The 20714-nt window shown below is 37.2% G+C and overlaps 1 protein-coding gene across 4 annotated transcripts in view; it reads right to left on the bottom strand.

Moving 5' to 3' along the window:
- RUNDC3B (RUN domain containing 3B) overlaps positions 1-20714 on the bottom strand; it is a 147139-nt gene that overhangs the window by 23959 nt on the left and 102466 nt on the right. For all 4 annotated transcript variants that reach the window (XM_084621962.1, XM_084621960.1, XM_084621961.1 and 1 more), the window contains exon 9: positions 2314-2460. In XM_084621962.1, the coding sequence (XP_084478088.1) occupies positions 2314-2460 (147 nt within the window). The remainder of the gene's footprint in view (positions 1-2313; positions 2461-20714) is intronic.

Here is a 20714-nt window from a genome sequence, read left to right on the forward strand (position 1 = left end):
TTTATAAGTAACATTTGTTTGTAAATTGTGTAATACAAAAACTGATTTATATTTTAACCATTCATATTATATATATGTAAGTAAATGTTGAAAGTATAGTAAATGGTTAAAATGTATTGCAAGAAGTTTATGTATATTTCATTATGTTTATATTATATTTAATAAAAAGCTAATAGGAAAAATATTGCAGTGTGAAGCAGATGTATAATCCACCCACAGGATGATGATAAAGCCTTTAAACCAATTTTCTTGGAAAAAGAATTTGTTAAAGGGAGAAAGAGCTAGAGCAACTGTACTTATGGAGACAATGAGGTGTAGCAACATCATATAAAAAGGAAAAGGAGAAAAGCAGCAAGAGGATTTTTGTTACTCATTTTCTAAAATGACTTCTCAAATTCAATACAACACAAAAACTAATGAAATCTCATGCGACATGGCATTCATAGCCATCATGAGATTCTATTACCATTATACCTTATTAGAATTTACTCTTGGCAACAAAGCTTTCCCTATTTACCAGTTTTGTTATATATGATAGAATCATAGAATATCAGGGTTGGAAGGGACCTCAGGAGGTCATCTAGTCCAGCCCCCTGCTCAAAGCAGGACCAATCCCCAATTTTTGCCCCAGATCCCTAAATGGCCCCCTCAAGGACTGAACTGATGATATCATAAATTCTAATTGGATTTCTATTTAAAATTTAAAAGCAATATTGTTATCTTCGTGGTTAAATTTTTTAGTTGATTGAATGACCCCTAATCTACTGCAATTGAAGATCAAACAGCAACATGAAGATGCAATTAATAAAAACCTCAGATCAATAAAACAAATTGATCATTTTGAATACTAATTTCTCCACTACCCTTGAAAGCTTAGAACTGAAAACTTAATTCTCCCGTTTCCCCCCACTCACACATACAAAAAGATTCATTTATGTGGGGCTGCTCAAATACTGGTCTGCTGGCACTATTTTCATTTTAGAAAATATATTGAAGTATTTGTTTTAAATGAAATAGTTGTATGTACTTTGCACCTGATATATAAAGTGATGCAGATCAAATTTTGAAGTATTCATTTAAGGATTAGGAGTCTTTGTGGCACCTTAGAGATTAACAAATGTATTTGATCATAAGCTTTTGTTGGCTAAAACCCACTTCATCAGATGCGTGAAGTGAAAAATACAGTAAGAATATATATTATAGCACATGAAAAGATGGGAGTTGCCTTACCAAGTGGGTGTCAACTCCCATCTTTTCATGTGCTATAATATATATTCCACTTACTGTATTGTTCACTCCATGCATCTGATGAAGTGGGTTTTAGCCCACAAAAGTTTATGCCCAAATAAATTTGTTAGTCTCTAAGGTGCCACAAGGACTCCTCGTCATTTTTGCTGATACAAACTAACACGGCTACCACTCTGAAACTTGTCATTTAAGGATTTGCTCCCTAAAATTTGGGATAACCTGCAATGAAGTGGCTCATTCTAGAATAGGAAAGAAAACAGCAATGTCATACAATTTGTGGCCCCAATTCAGCAAAGCACTTAAGCATATGCTTAACTTTCAGTGGGCACCTGTTTCCCATTCCGTAGCATTCACCTCAATGGAACAGACACATACTTAAAATTAAACATGTGATCACGTGCTTTGCTGACTCAAGACAACACGTCCTGTAAATTATCATAGATAAACGTAATTGTAATGATGTATTAAAGATTTCTGCTGTGAGTAAGCAGATAATGGAGTTTATGTTGATGTTTTTCATCTTGATTTGATTGCAATAATTTGCACCTTCTGGAAGATGCCACATTAAAAAAATATCTGAATGCTCATACTTCATTATTCTTGTTTTATTGTGTCATATCAGTCATCCAAAGTTAAGCAAGCTGAATTAAGTGATTGTTTAAAAACTGTATCAAACATCAATTTGCAGTATTATATGCTAGTTCATAACCAAACAGATATTCATTAACACCAACCTGCTGTATGTCAGTTCTGACATGAAATTCTAAAATTGCTCTGTGAATTCCCTCTTCATGTTTTTATTCAATGCTCAAATCCTCATCCGGTACCACAACTGTATATGTGGTACAATTGTACCTAGTGTCTTAGTTCCAAACTGCTAAATATTTAAACTGCATCCTAACCCCTTCATTTTTCTGCATCATACGCAGGTAGCCAGGCCCTAAGAACACTGTTAGTATTAGGGGGTATATTAGCAGATGACATGTCAGGGAAACAAGGGAAATATTAGTATGATTCTGAGTACTGTGTGTCCCAATAAGAGTGAACAAAAAATATTTAACTTACTCATCCCATTGTTGACTGTGCTTTCTATAGAGTAAAGTATCCAAGGCAACCGCATTGACATCCAGAGCTCCCAGGGAAGGCCACTGATTGGTGAGGTGGGTAGTTAACTCTTGTCTTGATCTCAAATCATTATTCTTTAGCACAGTTCTGTTAACATAAAGACAGTGAACCTTATTCCATTAAATGTAATGTTTCAAGTCACAGTAAGGAAGCATATAACAAAGAATCCTATCCAGGTTGATTTTCCCTCTTGAATGATAGTCTGCTTGAACACTATTCTGATATAACTAATAAAAGGTAATTTTCATAAATTCTCTTTTCCTAAGAGAAATCAGTGTGTAGGAACAGAAAAACAAAAAGCTGAAATTACACTTTACCTTCTGGAAAAAAAAAACAATTGCATCTTAAAGATACATTTTTGACTGCATTGCTGATCAGCAGCAGACCTATTATTCTGCAGGATAGATAGAGGATCAGTTGCATAAATAATATCTGCATTTAAAAATTATGTGATTTCTTAAAGGTTTTTTTGTACAAAATAAAGAATCTAATCAGAAAACCTTTTTTGTGGGACAGAACTGTTTAGGCAAATTTAGCTATAGGATGACAGCGTGCATACCATATGTCAGTCCAGAAGTACTAACAAAGACTAGTTGTAAATACCTTATAATAATTACTAGTAATAATTTGCATGTCTAAGCCACTCATATAGAAAGTGCTACTGAGCATTTTACAAGCCTGAATTAGTTTAGCTTCACTTTACTCCAATGGAGTGGACAACGGTTCTCATTTGAAGGATAAGGAAATGGAGGAACCAAGATATTAAATCACTTGCTCAAGATCACACAGGTAGTCTTTAACAGAGGCAGGAGCAAGACCCAGGTCTTTAGATTGCCAGGCTGTGTCTTAAGTACAAGACCACCTTTTTCCAAACAGTATAATGGAAACAGCAAGCAATTCTTATAGGAGAGCAAAGCAGAAGGTTAATAAAAAGGTAGCTTCATCTGTTAATTTATCCAGGAAACCTTAAATGCTGCTTCACACCATATTTCTCACGTCTGTTGTGAGAAGTCAGTGTTGAACACAGTCAGACGTTCAATAATTGGAACACAAGATCCTCCTGACTGCCAGTGCTTTGTCTGAAATACTGAACCGCATTACCAATAGTTTGATGATATTCTCTCATGAGTTAAACTACATTTGTATTTATGTGCGTTAGCAAGTAATGTATTGGGTGGACTTTTCTTTACGGAGGTGTTTTGTTTTTGCAATGCAGTTTTATCTTCCGGACAATCAAAACATTGAGACCAGAATCTTGTAGAGGCGCTCCAGTACCATATAAAGAATCAGAGGCCTCCAAAAGGTTAAAGTAGAAGGGCAGGTTACTGTCATCCCCAGATTTTTTTTTTCCTCTTTAGGTGTGGTCTTCCCCCATCAATAGGAGGCAGGAAAGTTGTGCATAAAATGTTGCCATTTTTTTTAACAGAAAAAATGATGAAGTTCCACAGTGGGGAAAATTTTTAGGAGCCTTTTCCCCACCATGAAAGTTCACAAGGCAAAAATGGGGAATTTCACATAGCTCGACACAGCTACAATTTGGTTACTTTCCAATACTATGAATTCTTCTACTGCATCATCTCCTTCACATATCCCCTCTCTTTCTGGAGTTTGTAGTGACCACCACTCAGACAACCCAAATCTGTTGAAATTTAAAATGTCATGTATATGAGCTCAGGCAATTGTGTTGCGGAGCGTTAAACTGCCCTATAACCATGTGCTACTACCATACAGCTCTCAGTGCCAGTGTTAGCTCTTTGGAGAAATAGGTAGCTGAACAACAAGAAGGGCAAAATCTGGATCTATGTGAAGATGATAATAGTAGAATTCCAGTTACTAGTGTGTAACCTAGGTTTCTGCTACTCAAGGTGTTTTCTGCAAGTCTTCACCCTGGATACCCAAAACATTCCACAGAGAAAGGAATAAGTTTATAACAATTTAGAAAAATAAATTTTGAAACTCTGCCTAACCAAACTTGGTATCTTCCCAAAGGAAATTAAGAAAGTAAAAATCTACAGATACTGTTGACAGGATTCCACTTTGCCACTCCCCAGTGCTCAAGAATAGACATGTGCCTACAGTAGTATGTAGACAGATTTTGCTCTCACTGAACATGCTTTCCCTTTTGAAACAAGAACCAAACAAACATCTGACTTGATTTCCTTTATATTTAGAGTCACATTTTTAATTGTTGTTTTACTTACAAGTACTGTAACTGAAACAAGTTAGTACTGATCAGTGTTGGAGAAAATACTGAGTCGTATCCACATTGCTTGGATTCATGTTTTCAGACATTAGCTATAAACGGCAATTGTAAAATCAGCTGAAAATAGATTTCTCTTGAAGTATTCTTTGCAAATCTAATAGTAAAATTAATATATTTTGAGCTACCATATAGTTAGTAGAGGAAGACATTTTCCATTGCAAGATGGGACTCAAAAAAATCACACACAGCACTCAGAGTACATACAGCAGCTCTCCAATAATCCCAGGAGTACTGAAATAATGTCAAAATAAAGTACTGGCAGTGCTCTCCGTGCTTGTAACATATCACTAGTATTGCTGAAGGAGCTTGATTTATTCTTTAACAGTCCCCTTATACAGCATCATAGGGCTCCATCGTAGCAGGGACTCTATGGAAAGTCATGTAAATATGGTACTTGCTTCCCAGACGTTAAAGGGGATTACATAAGTATGTAGTATCAGTTTGCAAGATAAACTCATTTTGAAAGTCAATTACAGCACCAAAACTGCACAATATTCTTGGGTAATGAAGAGTTCATTTCTCTTCATTGCCCAAGAATGGCTGAAGGAGTGACCACACCAAAAAATCTGGAGTGCCTACTTTAGGAAAGGGGAGAGATGGGTTACATTGACCTGAACTGGGGGAGCAGGGAAAGAGGCATGAAGCATGGCAAAAAAATATGGAAACAAACATTGTAATTTTCCAAACACACTGAGAATTATGTAAGTGTACTGGAGATAGATATACAAATTCAATATCAAAATATTGTTGAGCACTCCTTTTTTCTCCTTTTGAGAAAAGTTATATTTAAACATTTGAGCTTTCTGCTGTCATCAGTGCTTCAAAAGTGCAATTTTTGTCCTTAGAGTGAGTACGCCGAAGATTGCAAACCACTCTGTATTCTTATTGTAACACTTTAACAATTGGAAGAATATTATTGTTAAAATATTTAACAAGATAGTTACCATTTATACACCAAAGATTTTTTGATAATTTAGCATTCTAATGAAAAGTTCACATAGCAAAAGGAGAACCAAAAAAATAAAAAAAAATAATAATAATTGGTTAGGCAAGGACAATTCGCAGATAAAGTTATTTGTGCAAGACACTGTAGAAAACAGTTCTTTTGAGACACACAAAAAATAGAGCTGGAAGAATCTGAGGGCGGTGGTGGCTAGAACTTTAAAATCCATGGCACAGTGTTAACTTCAGTTACAATTTTATAAAAAATTATGGATGGAAATTATAAAATATTATTGCTAATTTATTCGTGCCTCCTTAACTCCAACTATAAAATTTCTTCCAAGACAATTTGAAAATGGAAGTGTTTCTTTACTTCTTTGAAAATCAACCTTCAAGTCTTAGCAAACTAATATAACTAAAACAAGAGATCTCATGAAGGGTCAAGTCTAGGTAAAGGCATGTAATAAAATTAGGAATTTGCCATTAAAAGGGAATAGTAATAATTACACCTACTTCATTTGTAGTATTGTAAAGTAAATTGGATATTTCAGTTGTGTGTTTTAAAGCTTTACACAGTATAACCACATTCTCATTGTTCAATACATAAACAACATGTTTTTAGAGGGGAGTTGAGGAAGTAAAAAAGTTTCCTGTTTTATTTTGTCCCAAATCCTATTGTCTTGAGCTTGGTACAGGCACAAGTGAAAAAGTAGTAATGCAATAACATATTTTATATAGCACAAACCTAGGTACCCTTCCAAGAATAACATGTCCCAGATGACAGCTATACAGCTTTATCTGCAAATAAAATGTAAGAACAATATGTTGGCATTTAGCCAAATATGTTGACAAAACTATAACAGATTACAGAAGCTTTTATTCAAGCCCTTTAGAAGAAGAAATCAGAAGTAAAACCAATCATAGCTGTAGGGTTACATTCTCCTCCCATCAGAAAGTTTGCATTCATAACTATGATTGCAAAGTATAATATAAAACAACAAAATCTTTCAAGGACAAGACAAAATAATAGAACTTTTCTCCTGTTTTTGAAAACCATCAGATGTTTATTTACAGCTTGTTTACAAAGGACACATGTAGTTTCTCATGTGTTGTATAACACAAGAAAAATAACTTCAGACATCATAAAATAGAAAAATCATAAACATAATCTCTTTCAAACCACATCAGAATGACTTAACTGAATAAAGGGCTCGAACTGGGTCACAATGCATAATGCTACAATGTACATGCATTTCCTCCCTGGTCCTGAACTTTGATGATGTGAGAGCACTACTCCCATCTAGTTGGATCAACTTTCAAAGTGCCCCAGTTTAGCTTTCAGTTCATGCCTTCACTTAAAGAAAAGTTCTGATCAAAGGGCCTTGCCTCCAGAAGCAGTATCACGTGGCAGTAGTATTTTTTGTATAAAGAGGTATGAGAATGAAAAAATTAAAAACTAATATATTTTGGTGTTAAGTGGTAGATGGCCCAAACTCGACCCCACCCCCCAAAAAAGAAAAAGAAAACTCAAAATGTTAGCATGTTCTGATATTTAGTAGTATGATTATTGCCTTTTCCCCATTCCCAGTGTTTCTCTCTGGCCTGAGAGCCATCCCACATCCTAACAAATATGAATGGTTCTATCAGATTATATAATATTTTTATAGCCTGTGCCATTTAAAATACAGAAAATGTTGTAGCACCACTGAATACTGAAGAGGAAGAGGAAGAGAGGGAAATGTGCTGCATCTTACAGACTGATAATTTAGCGCTAATGGATGTTAAGTGCAGCATATGCACAAGGATATGGTCTAGGTCTTGTCAAAGGAAAGGGACATCAATAATCATGGGGATGGAATACATTTTGCAGAAGTTTATTTAAGATATCGAATGTCCAGATGTGCTAAAATGCCCTCATCACATTTCATGGCATTCACTTCCCATAATGCATGTGTGACAGAACAAATGTGTATGTGTGTAAAAGATACACGTGCAAAAATAGAATTTACATATATTTCAGAGCACCCTTCACATGTAATTTATTTGAGGATTCAGAAGGTTTCATCTAGCCATTATTGGTGCTAGATTTTTTTTTAAAAATATCTTGTCAAACAACTCGTACATTCATCAAAGAATTTTAAAAATCTGAATGGATTCAAAATGCTACTGCATTTAGTAACTTTTTAGGGAGAACAGGGAGTGAGAAAGATCAGAGAAAAGCATGAAAAAATAAAGTACATGACTAAAAAAAATATGACACAGGCCAGATGTATAAAAAAATCCCTAAAACAGCAGTTCTCAACCAGCGGCCCAATTAGCAAACAGCTGGGTCTGGCTAAAGGCCGGCCAGCCCATGTGGCTGGGTCTGGGTTCCCAGCTGCCCGGTGGGGTGGGGTGGGGTAGGGCGGGGCCTGGGCTGCCCCACACAGTGGGGTCAGAACTCCCGGCCAGCCCTGCGGAGTCAGGGATCCTGGGCTCCCAGCCAGCTCCGTGAGCTCTGGGGTCTGGGGCAGCTGCATGGGTGCTTCTGCCCTGCCACCCGGCTCATGTGGCCCAGCTAACACACTGTGGATGTGGCCCACAACGATAAATAAGTGGAGAACCACTGCTGTAACCTTACAGTACATCTCCGTTCCATATACCATTTTAAAGCAATCTCTCCCTGCTTTAAAATAACAATCATGTTTTCTGTCTTATTAATGGATCATTGCTTATTATAGTGGAAATACTGGATGATGCATTTTCTAAATCAGTGCTAACATACTCCCAACTGTTGCTAAGCATCTGCTGCAACTGCAGAGACATCTGCTCTGTTAGTGAAATTGCCAGGCACTCAAGTTTTCTTATCACTATCCAAGGGAGTTTAACAATGGCCATTAGTATCAGCATTAGGTTTAAACAACTATTCATAGCAACTCTTCTACATAGTTCAGACTTTCAAACCTTAAGTTGTTTATTTAAGAACTAGGGAGAAATTGGATTAGTGAAGACTTCAGGTGAAAACACTATGGATTCCTAGGGCTTTAAGCATTTACAGGCCCTGTATCTCAGGAACAGATGTCTCTATACAATCACCTCCCTACCTGAATATTTACCAGCTGTTTTACCCAACATTGATTAACTTAGTGTTTTTATTTTTTCAGATAGCTGAGGAAAACCTGTACACCAAAATGCAGAATAACAGCACCATAGGACTAGTGTGTGCTGAGAGAGAATACAAAACATTCTTTTTAATGTTACACTGAGGTGTACATTTCACAAAAACATAGGCTACTACTACTATATAAGGCTTTTCTGAAGCCCTTCCAGTGTATAATTCACAATGTTGTATTATGTTATTGTATACATTAAAAATAATTAAAATATCCTTAATAATATTATGCTTAACAATTATAGTTGACCCAAAACTCAGATTACAAATTAGTGTTCTATTAATGCTCCTACTCTAATTAGGTTTGCTAGACTCTGTGCTACATTTACTTAAATGAAATCAGGTAATCAGACTAAAAGCTGGTAATATTTTTACTGCTAAAGATCTTCATCAGACTGCAATTATTACAAATTCCCTTTTTATTTGGATCAGACTAACCTTTCCGGGCATCAAACATATCTTTTTAATAGATCTGTTTACTGAATATTAGGTAAGATTACATTCAAAGAAAATATGGAATCCTTTATATAGAGTTGCTACTACATATACACATACAAAACAGGTAACAAGATTAGAGTTGAGTATTTGAATGGTCCAAAAATAATTGGTCAACTGACTGGTGAAATACTCGTCAAACATTGTCAAATACGTCAAATCATGTCAGAAATGGTCAAATATTTTAAAGCACTGATTAGAATAGTAGAACAGTAGTAACAACAGAGAATAAGACTTTATGATCTCTAGTTGGCTAAAATAAAAATACCATCATTACATTCTTTAGCAAGTTTAAGTTGGCATTTCAATGTGAATATTATCCACGACTGAAAAATTACAAAAAGGACAGAAATAAAACATACACATCGCAACTATAAAGGAAAAAAAAGTCATTTTTAAATGCACTTGTGCTAGGTAAGCAGCAGGCCAACTCTTCAAGCAGCTTAATGGCACTGCCTCTGTTCTCCTCGTTAGGGATGAAATCGAATGAGTGTGACCCCTTCTCTCCCTCCCCAACTCAGTTCCGAGTTAATTTCTGTATATTTGTCTAGTCATTTAGATTGCAAGCTATTTGGGACAGGGACAGTGTCTTTTAACTAGTTGAATGTGCTTTGTAAAGTGCATGTGCATTGATGGCCTGGTATACAAATAAAGATATAGGGCTGGTCTACACTAGAAAATTAGGTCAGTTTAACTACGTTGATCATAATGTGCAGAAGATTCCAGCCAATTAAGATGATCAGTTTTCAGTTAGTTCACCTTTTCCCCAACAGGGACATTAGCATTTATTAAAAAGTATGTGATCAAGACATTTAAGAAGGCTACCAGATGGCTACCTATTATAATTTAATTTTTGGCATTATCGTCTACATCAGGGCATTGTTACTGGAATATTTGACCATATTTGATAAGTCAAATTAACAGGCAGCCTTGCCATGCCTAAACAAGATGACTCATATAACTAGATAACACAGTGAATAATGATCAGGTAATTTGAGAAGCTCTAGTAACAAAAGAATAAAAACCGTAATAGTAGATTGAGCTGTGTTACTTATTTGAAGTTTCTGGGTGCAGGCAGACAAGAGATAGGTAGCTATTTTGTGCTCTTGCAGGTAGGATTCTCTGCTAATGTATGTACCATAAACACATTAAATTTGGGAATCACTATGGGAGTTAAAGTATTAACTAATCTCAAATTCAGACAAAATAAATATAAAAAAGCACAATTCATGTGAATGGGGGTTTGAATGAGACAATATTTACCCAAACGCTTTCATTTTTAAGTAAATTTAAACTTTCCAATTATACCTATGTAAAAAAAAGAATTTCTTACCTGCAAGTTTAATTTCTCCAAAGCCAGAAAATGCCAGTCTAGTGGGCAATATGATCTCCTACCAGCAGACAGAGACATGAAATAAACCAAACTTTTGAGACTAACCTCTAAAAAAGGGAGCTATACTAGTTCTCCAGTTCAAGAACTACGTAAGTAGCGAAGAGTAAAAGTGAAAATAAAATCTCAAAAAATAATTCCACTTGAAGAAAGAACAATCTTAACAACTTTATCTAGGACAACCGTGCACTGTAAAGGAAACATGAAAAGCAAAATAGAAAATAATAGCAAAACCTCAGGATAATTAAAATCCGTAAAACATCTCTAGAAATAAAGAGGGAACTCTCAAACTTTTAGTATGGTAACAAATACAGAGTGGGCTCTCTGGACTGGTATATTATTGGACTTTGAGAAATTACATTAGCGGGTCTGAAAATAAATTACTTACCTGAAGATTTAGATGTTGCAATAGACCATTAATCTTGGGTAAAAGCCCTATGCACAGACATGGAGTGCCAAAACAATTAGCTCACAATGAAGCATCTAATGTCAGCCTCTGCAATAAAAAAAGAAGGCAGCTTCTTGTGCTCCACACTTTCTTACTGGTTACAGCTTGTAAAGGAATCTGCACATGTAGCTGCAAAAATACCATACAGGCTGCATCACAGTCTGGCCTCTTAAGCACTCTTTCTAGTCCTTCCCTCCAGTGTCTCATAGAAAATTTTAAAGATTTATTTCTCCTCTTCCAAGCAGAGTCCATTGTCATCAATTCCATGCGGCCTCTGATCTTCTTGGCTACAGCTCCCCTGCAATATTTTGCACCAGCTATTTTGGCAGAGATACCAGCTGCTTTGGGCTTCAAATTCCTAATTTCTCGTCTAGTTCTAAGAGAGAAGTTTTCTTTCAAAATTAATATAAAAACATCCAGTTAAACAAAAATATATCTGCTTTACCATAGCATATCAAGTCTTTGACACACTCAGTACCTTGCCCTGGTGGTGGTGGACACAGATATCTCCTCAAGCCCTCAGCCAAAGCACCAACTGTAGTCCCTGTTGAAAGGAGGCTAGTCAACATAACGTGCTTTGCCTTTGATTAGGTTCTAAGGCTAAAACCTTGAGATATAGGAGCTCACTAGCAATCACAACCTATTTAAAACCATTGGAAGAGTGAGTCATGTGGCCTAGAGGTATTGGAGGATTATGGAAGCTTCTATATCTAATCCTCAACTGTCAGTTCTTCTTCCTTCATTTGAAGAGTAAGGAGTTTTAAAAACTGTTTCTAGCAAGCTACAAGAAATCTTAATTTGTTTTTCTTGCAAGTAATAGTTTGCCTTCCTCTAGAATGGGAAAAAATATTCCCTCTTTTTCAGTTCAGGCACATGAAGTAGGAGTTTCTTACCCATAATTTATTCCTTCTCTTTTAAAAATATTTATGAAGAAATCAGAAAAAGCATAACCTTCCCTTTCATGAGGGATTCCAATACCTTTGAATTTTGTTAATGTGTTTTTGTCATTTAGACATGTTTCTCTTGGGAGCAACAGAATCTACTGGTATCAAGTGAAACAAAAACTGGGTGAACTTTGTGGTTGTCAGAAATTAATTCTCTATCTTCCAAAGATACCAGTCACGATAGTGGGAGCTTCTGCAGCATTACCCAACGTTAGAACGGGCCTTCCACATGGATAACCTTGTCCAAATAGAAATCTGCAAAAGCCTGCACACAAATTTTGTAGTGACACAAGAAAGCACAGACCGATGTCTAAGTTGCAGTCTTACATCTTGCAACAGAAGTTGCCTCTTCCACTCAGAAAACCAGGTAGCAATTGCCTTGGTCAGCAAGCCTTGATGATCATGAGCTCTTTGCATGTAGCTCAGTGAGGCTCCCTGATTCACTCACCTATCTGGCTAGAGAAGCCTTAGATTTCAAAGCTCTTTCAGAACTCTGATACAGGATGAATAAGAGACATGAACTCTTCATTTCTAGCATCCTTTTCATAAATGTGTGTAATGCCTTCCTAATATTCAAGGTGTGTAACTTTTTCCCCTCTCATACCTAGAAGATGGACAAAAAAAGGAAGGAACACATCAAGAGCCAGACAAAAGCAAATAAGAATCTTTAAGAGGATTCTTTAGCAAATGAACATCTTTAGGAGGATTCTTTAGGTGTATTCTCCATGCCATTATCTACACCAAGGGACGTACTAGCTGCCGCTTCCCACAGCCCATTGGCCGGGCATAGCGAACCAGTGGGAGCTGTGATCGGCCGAACCTGAGGACGCGGCAGGTAAATAAACTGGCCCGTCCCGTCAGGGGCTTTCCCTGAACAAGTGGCATCCCAAGTTTGGGAAACACTGCTCTATGGTACTATCATTTTAGATGCAGTTGTGATAAAAAATAAATAGGCAGATCTTCCTTTTACAATTTCACCTTTAGTACTGAGTGTCAGTGAATGCAATGAGTAATACTGAATGAGCAGTATGGTAATAATAATTAAATAACTGCATTGACTTATTTTGTTTAGGAGAATCCATCCTCAACATACAGGATTCTGAAGACTTTCCACCTTCAAGATCACCAACATTTTCTATAGTTTCAGAGTTATCTGCCAATGATAGCGTTTCAGTCACATCATGTATATCACACAGCCACAAGAAAAAAAACCCTCCATCATCCAGAAACAACCACAAATAAGTTTATGATAAGAACCAGCAGATTACAAAAAGAGGTAACTGATGAAAAAATTGCCCGGTTTGTTTATACAACAAACTCTCCTTTCCATATGACTGAGAACCCACACTTCATCAACATGATTCAGTCATTAAGACCAGGATACAGTCCTCCCAACAGAGCAGATGTCCCTGGCAAACTGCTGCATAAAGTGTATGAAAGAGAAATTGAGCAGTGTGCAAAAGGTCTAGCAGGTAAAATTGTCAACCTGAGTCTTGATGGGTGGAGCTATGTCCACAATGATCCTGTTGCCTGTGCTTGTGTGACAACAGAAGGGAATGTCTTCCTTACAGAAACAATTGATACATCACTGCAGAATACTTACAAGTAGCAGCAGTAAAAGCTGTAACAAACTGAAAAAAATTCAAATGTCTAGTACGCAGCTTGGTCACAGACAATGTCACAAATGTATCCAAGATGAGAAGAAATTATTTAGAAGAGAGTCCCAAGCTAATGATATACGGTTGCAGTGCTCATTTGATGCACCTCCTAGCCAAAAAGTTCAGTGTTCCAGAAATAAAGGCTAATGTTGTTGAAATTGCAAAATACTTCCATAACAACCACTTTGCAGCAGCTGCTCTGAAAAAAGTGGGAGGAACCAAGCTAACTCTCCCACAAGACGTGCGATGGAACTCAGTAGTGGACTGTTTTGAGCACTGTATCAAGAACTGGCCTAATCTGATGACCATTTGTGAACAAAATTGTGAAAAAATAGATGGCACTGTCACAGCTAAAGTTCTCAACATGGGGCTTAAGAGAAATGTTGAACACAGGCAGAGTACCCTGAAGCCTATTTCTGTAGCCTTGAACAAAATGCAGGGAAATAGCTGTTTTATTACTGATGCTGTTGACATTTGGAAGGAACTGAGCGAGATCTTAAAAGAGAAATATGCAATGACAGAGTTAAATTACAAGCATTAAAAAAAAGGGGGGGAGGTAAGGGGGGGGGGTCAAGCACTATCTCCAGCTCATTTTCTTGCAAATATTCTCAATACTCAGTACCACGGTCAAACCTTAACTGCTGAAGAAGAAGAGTTGGCTATGACATGGACATCCAGCAGTTATCCCTCCATAATGCCAACTATAATAAACTTCGGAGCTAAGAGTGACCCATTCAAGAAATATATGTTTGCTGATGATGTTTTAAAGAAAGTCACACCAGTGAACTGGTGGAAGTCACTTAAGCACTGGGATTCAGAGACTGTTGAAGAGAATCTCACTTAACAGCAGTTGAAATTGTTTGAGACCTGAAAAAGCAGGAAAGCTTGTTTTTCTTTTCCAGATTATGAACAAACAGGAAAATGAAGGTGAAGATGACTGAGTTAGCTGCGGAGGCCAATATTTTAAGTTTCTCATGTTGACTTGGCTGACACAGTCGATTTAATTTTTTTTTTAATATATTTCATTTAACTATTTTAGTTAAAAACAATTTTAACAAAAACAAACCTGATTTTAAAAAACTTTAATGTTTAACTAAATTCAAAAATTCATATGCTCGTTTTGTTAAAATATTCTGTTTGCTGTTGAAGGAAAAAATCCAGAATACTTAATGTTATTGTTTTAGTTAAATAAAACAATTTAAATGTCTGCCTGGTGATGTTCTCCTGGTAATAAAGCATGGCAAGAAAATCCTCCAAATATTAATGATTAACCTGTTGAATTGGAGATAGTTCACCTCCCAATGACTTCATAAATATCTGCTTCAATTATCTTTGTTAAATGAAATAACCAAACAATCATTCATTTTCTGATATAGCTATAAAACTAATCTGAAAAGTTTTCAAAATAAATCACTTTAAAAATGTATAGTGTGTACTTTCTAAAAATGAAACCTACATCTATCTCTAAGTTGTGAAGAATATGTATTAAGTTTATAACAACCAACAAGAATGCATTTTTATGTAGAAATCCATGATTAAATTAAGTCTTCGTGACTAGTGATTTAAATCAAGATTTAAATCAATGAATCAAATGCACCTTGCACACCCCGCCTGCCGCAGCTGGAAGCTGCCGGGTACCCCCACTGCCCATGGTGGCTGGGATCTTGGGGGCCCACTGCCTCAGGCAGCAGGGGTACCTCACAGCTCCCTGCCACTGCGGGAGGTGGCGGGACCCTGCAGCTCCCAGTGCCAGGGCTGAAGTCATGGAGGTCTTTGGAAGTCACGGATTCCGTGACTTCTACGACCCCCGTGACAAAAATCACAGCCTTACTTATCACCATATTATCTTCTACGTCTTTGCAAATTGCTTAATTATTTGCTCCATAATCTTTCCGGGTACCGAAGTTAATGTGACTGCTCTGTAATTCCCCGAATTGTCCTTATTCCCTTTTTATAGATTGGCACTATGTTTTCCCTTTTCCAGTCCTCCGGAATCTCTCCTGTCTTCCATGACTTTTTTGAAGATAATCTCTAATGGCTCAGATATCTCCTCTATCAGCTCTTTGAGGATACTAGGATGTATTTCATTAGGTCCTGGTGACTTTAAAACTTACTTACACAAGTTAGATGTCTTCACTTGTTCTTTCCCTATTTTAGCCTCTGATCTGACCTCATTTTCATTGACATTCACTATGTTAAATATCCAGGATCCTGGGAACTACATGCCAGTCAGCCTCACCTCAGTCCCTGGAAAAATCATGGAGCAGGTCCTCAAGGAATCAATTCTGAAGCACTTAGAGGAGAGGAAAGTGATCAGGAACTGTCAGCATGGATTCACCAAGGGCAAGTCATGCCTGATTAATCTAATTGCCTTCTATGACGAGATAACTGGCTCTGTGGATGAGGGGAAAGCAGTGGACATGATGTTCCTTGACTTTAGCAAAGTTTTTGACACGGTCTCCCACAGTATTCTTGCCAGCAAGTTAAAGAAATATGGGCTGGATGAATGGACTATAAGGTGGATAGAAAGTTGGCTAGATTGTTGGGCTCAACAGGTAGTGATCAATGGCTCCATGTCTAGCTGGCAGCCGGTATCAAGTGGAGTGCCCCAAGGGTTGGTTCTGGGGCCGGTTTTGTTCAATATCTTCATGAATGATCTGGAGGATGGTGTGGATTGCACCCTCAGCAAGTTCTCAGAGGACACTAAACTGGGAGGAGAGGTAGATACGCTGGAGGGTAGGGATAGGATACAGAGGGACCTAGACAAATTAGAGGATTGGGCCAAAAGAAATCTGATGAGGTTCAACAAGGACAAGTGCAGAGTCCTGCCCTTAGGATGGAAGAATCCCATGCACCGCTACAGACTAGGGACCGAATGGCTCGGCAGCAGTTCTGCAGAAAAGGTCCTAGGGGATACAGTGGATGAGAAGCCGGATATGAGTTAACTGTGTGCCCTTGTTGCCAAGAAGACCAATGGCATTTTGGGATGTATAAGTAGGGGCATTGCCAGCAGATCGAGGGACATGATCGTTCCCCTCTATTCGACATTGGTGAGGCCTCATCTGGAGTACTGTGTCCAGTTTTGGGCCCCACACTACAAGAAGGATGTGGAGAAATTGGAGAGAGTCCAGCGAAGGGCAACAAAAATTATTAGGGGACTGGAACACATGACTTATGTGGAGAGGCTGACGGAACTGGGATTGTTTAGTCTGCGGAAGAGAAGAATGAGGGGGGATTTTATAGCTGCTTTCCACTACCTGAAAGGGGGTTCCAAAGAGGATGGATCTAGACTGTTCTCATTGGTAGCTGATGACAGAACAAGGAGTAATGGTCTCAAGTTGCAGTGGGGGAGGTTTAGGTTGGATATTAGGAAAAAAACTTTTTCACTAGGAGGGTGGTGAAGCACTGGAATGAGTTACCTAGGGAGGTGGTGGAATCTCCTTCCTTAGATATTTTTAAGCTCAGGCTTGACAAAGCCCTGGCTGAGATGATTTAGTTGGGGATTGGTCCTGCTTTGAGCAGGGGGTTGGACTAGATGACCTCCTGAGGTCCCTTCCAACCCTGATATTCTATGATCATACAAGAACATCTGGATGACCTTGTAAACTGGAATAATAGAAATGGGATTAAATTTAGTAGTGGAAAGTCATGCATTTATGGACTAACAACAAGAATTTTTGCTATAAACTGCAGATTTATCAGTTAGAAGCAACAAAGGAGGAGAAAGATCGGGGTGGTTTTAGTTGATCACAGGAGGTTTATGAGCCATCAATATGATACAGCCATGAAAAAGGCTAGTGCAGTCCTAGGATGCATCAGGTGAGGTATTTCCAATAGAGACAGGGAAATGTTAGTACCATTATACAAGGCACGGCTGAGACCTCATCTGGAATACTGTGTGCAGTTCTGGTCTCCCATGTTTAAGAAAGATGAATTCAAACTTGAACATATGCAGAGAAGGGCTACTAGGATGAACCAAGGAACGGAAAACCTACCTTATAATAGGAGACTCAAAGAGCTTGGCTTGTTTAGCCTAAGCAAAAGAAGGCTGAGGGGAGATAGGATTGCTCTCTATAAACACATTAGAGGGAGAGGACTTTAAGTCATGATTTGAGGACTTCAGTAACTCAGCCAGAAGTTAGGGGTCTATTTCAGAAGTGGATGGGTGAGGTTCTGTGGCCTGCAGTGTGCAAGAGGTCAGACTAGACTAGAGGATCACGATGGTCCCTTTTGGCCTTAAAGGGTATGATTCTAACTATGGCACCTGGCATGGGCTTAGTTAATAACTATATTGTATCACTATTTCTCAAAAACAATACTCCCATGATTTTCCCCCCATCTAAGTTAAACATAAGTAGCATATTCTGTGTAAATAGTGTATATGCAAAAATAACAGAAAAAGTGTAGTTCATTTACAAAAAAAAGTATAAATAGAACTATTAATAGTTGATGTATGTTTACTGATAATTTTCAATACAAGAGGCAACATACTGTATCTACTGAAAGTAAAATTAGTGCAGTATAAAGAAAAACATTGTTAACTAACATCTTACCGTACAAATCCTAAAATTACAGATTAATAGTATAAAACTTATCCATGTTAAACCTTTTTTCCCCATAAGCGTACATTAAGGAGTAAAATGGTTACACTATTAATGAAGATCACATTACAGGATTAAAATGCTAGTGACTTTGCAGCATTAACAACTCAGGCTAAATTTGAACAAGTGGTCTACACTTACTCTATTACTAATCTTCTGAGGCATACAGTCCCATCCCCTCTTTTCTATGTAATAGAATTTTCAGGTCCTCCCTTCATAGAAATTAAAAGACCATTCCCAAGCAGGAGAGTTTGCCTACAAAATATTGATATTTTGATCCTTAAAGAGATTCTAAAAAACTGCCTTGCCAAAATGAGTAACTGTTTTGTCAGAGTCCAGATTGTCAGTAAATACTGACTAAGGAGGAAAATCTAGGAATCCGCACAACACTTGTCCTTTGTGGGAATGTACCTTTCATGAGTGATTGAAGTGACTTTTTTACCCCCAGCCAAATGTGCTCTGAGGCATTCAAAAGGCAGATGTTTTTCATTATCCATTTTGAAAGGCCTTGCTTATAGATTATGGTTAAGTCTAGTACACTTATAATCTAAAAATTCTAGAAGCAGGATACATATTGTATAACTAGGACAGTTTAACAAATGTTAACTTCTGAGTGAGATATAATAGCCTTCTTGCTATTCTGTTTATGTGAAAATATTCTCACCTCTGGAAGAAAGAGGAGAAAAAAATACTACCATGAAAATGACTGACTGAAGTGGAAGCTGAAAGACAACTTGTGAAGGAAGAGGGAATTTGTATATACTGTCACCTTGTTATGGCTATCTATATATAAACTGATCTATAGGAAGCACTTTCAAAATTCTCTCATTCATCAGGCAGCCAACACAATAAAGAAAAAACACCTTAAAAGGAGAAATTGAATCTACATTTACACATTGAAAAAGCGACATTCAGAAAAATCAAGGCAAGTAACTCAGCATACTAAATAAAAACATAAGGAACTAAGGAAAGACCAGAAGTCAGTACAAAGGATTTAAAATAGACATTGCCAACCTGAAAAGAATGTGTCTAAAAAAAGGAAAATGTTCCTAATGTAAATTGAGTTTACACAACCTGTCTCCCAAAAGGGATTTAGAGAAAGGAGGATTAGTATTCTGAATTTTGCCATAGTAGAAAATGAATTTAGCAGCAAGATCAAATACTGAACTGTATCCACCAATTTGTGTGGAGTGAGGAAATAAAGTAATTAAGTAGTTAGCTAGGCAAACTGAGTTTATTATACTGAAACTGTTTAAAGAATGAATTTCCTTTGAGAATCTTGCAAGAAGAATCCCTTAAAAAATGGACAGTAGGAAGTGCTATATCCATATTAAAAAGATTCTTTACCTATTGCTCCAGAGAATTTAGCATTCCTAGAAAGATAAAATTATGAAGGCCATGGTAACCCAGACTTAACAGTGATGTGGGGGTGAAAGAATATGGTACAAGAATTAAACAGGGCGTTGACTCAGTACCAGAATAACCATATATTTCTTGACAATGGTTCTGTTACCAATCTTTTGGACAAGATGAAGACAGATGTCTCCCCCAAAGGTACAGAAAAAACCAAGTCTTCAAAAACTGATGCAAAACAAGTTCTTGCTAGAATAAGTTGCAACATAAAAAGCTCCTGATAATGGACATTCAAAATCCTTTGTACTTTCCAGCATGATCAAGAATACCACCCTAGGGTTATAATATTTTGGTTTTGCTGTCCTCATATGGAGATGTCCGTAATATAGAGTAGTGTTTATGGTTCCTTTTTTAATTCCCCTGCTCATTCCTAAAACACTGAACAGGAGTATGATAGTTTAACTGCCTTTTCCTTCAACAGAATGAAAAACATTTTAAGGAAGGAGAGGATGAATTTTTAGTGTCCATAATGGAATCCTGCCCTCTTAATTAATAATTGAGCTGTTAGCAACTCATAGGTTATAGAGCAGGGGGATTCAGTTATTTTTCATCTAGGACTTCTGGTATTTTTATGCTTTTCTTATTTTGATTAAAATGTGTTCTACCAAAAAAAATTAAAAGGGTCAAATTATACCCTTCACTTGTATATACAGAGCAGTGGACCTGGAGGACACAATTAGGAATGCCACCCATACTGCACCATTACCTTCAATCTCATGGAAGACCACAGCAGAGGATCAGGATCCATCCATAAAAAGAAGTGAAACAAAAATCTGTATACTGCAGACAGATAATTACAAATCATGCACACAGAGGGAAGTGAGGAATAGGATTTTTACAATGTTATTTTAATTATTATAGTGCTAGGAATCTGTATTTCTAACTACTCACTGTCCACAGATTCTTCTACAAACAGGAATTAACACTTTAAAACATGTGCTATTCTTTCTGGCCTGGACCCTCAAGATGTTCTTGATAGGTGGTAAAATCAAATGGGGAGGTGGAGAGTTAGTCACTGGAAGAGATTTTTAGTTCC

Source organism: Lepidochelys olivacea (assembly GCF_965140295.1).
Source record: "Lepidochelys olivacea isolate rLepOli2 genome assembly, chromosome: 2".
NCBI classification, from domain to species: Eukaryota; Metazoa; Chordata; order Testudines; family Cheloniidae; genus Lepidochelys; species Lepidochelys olivacea.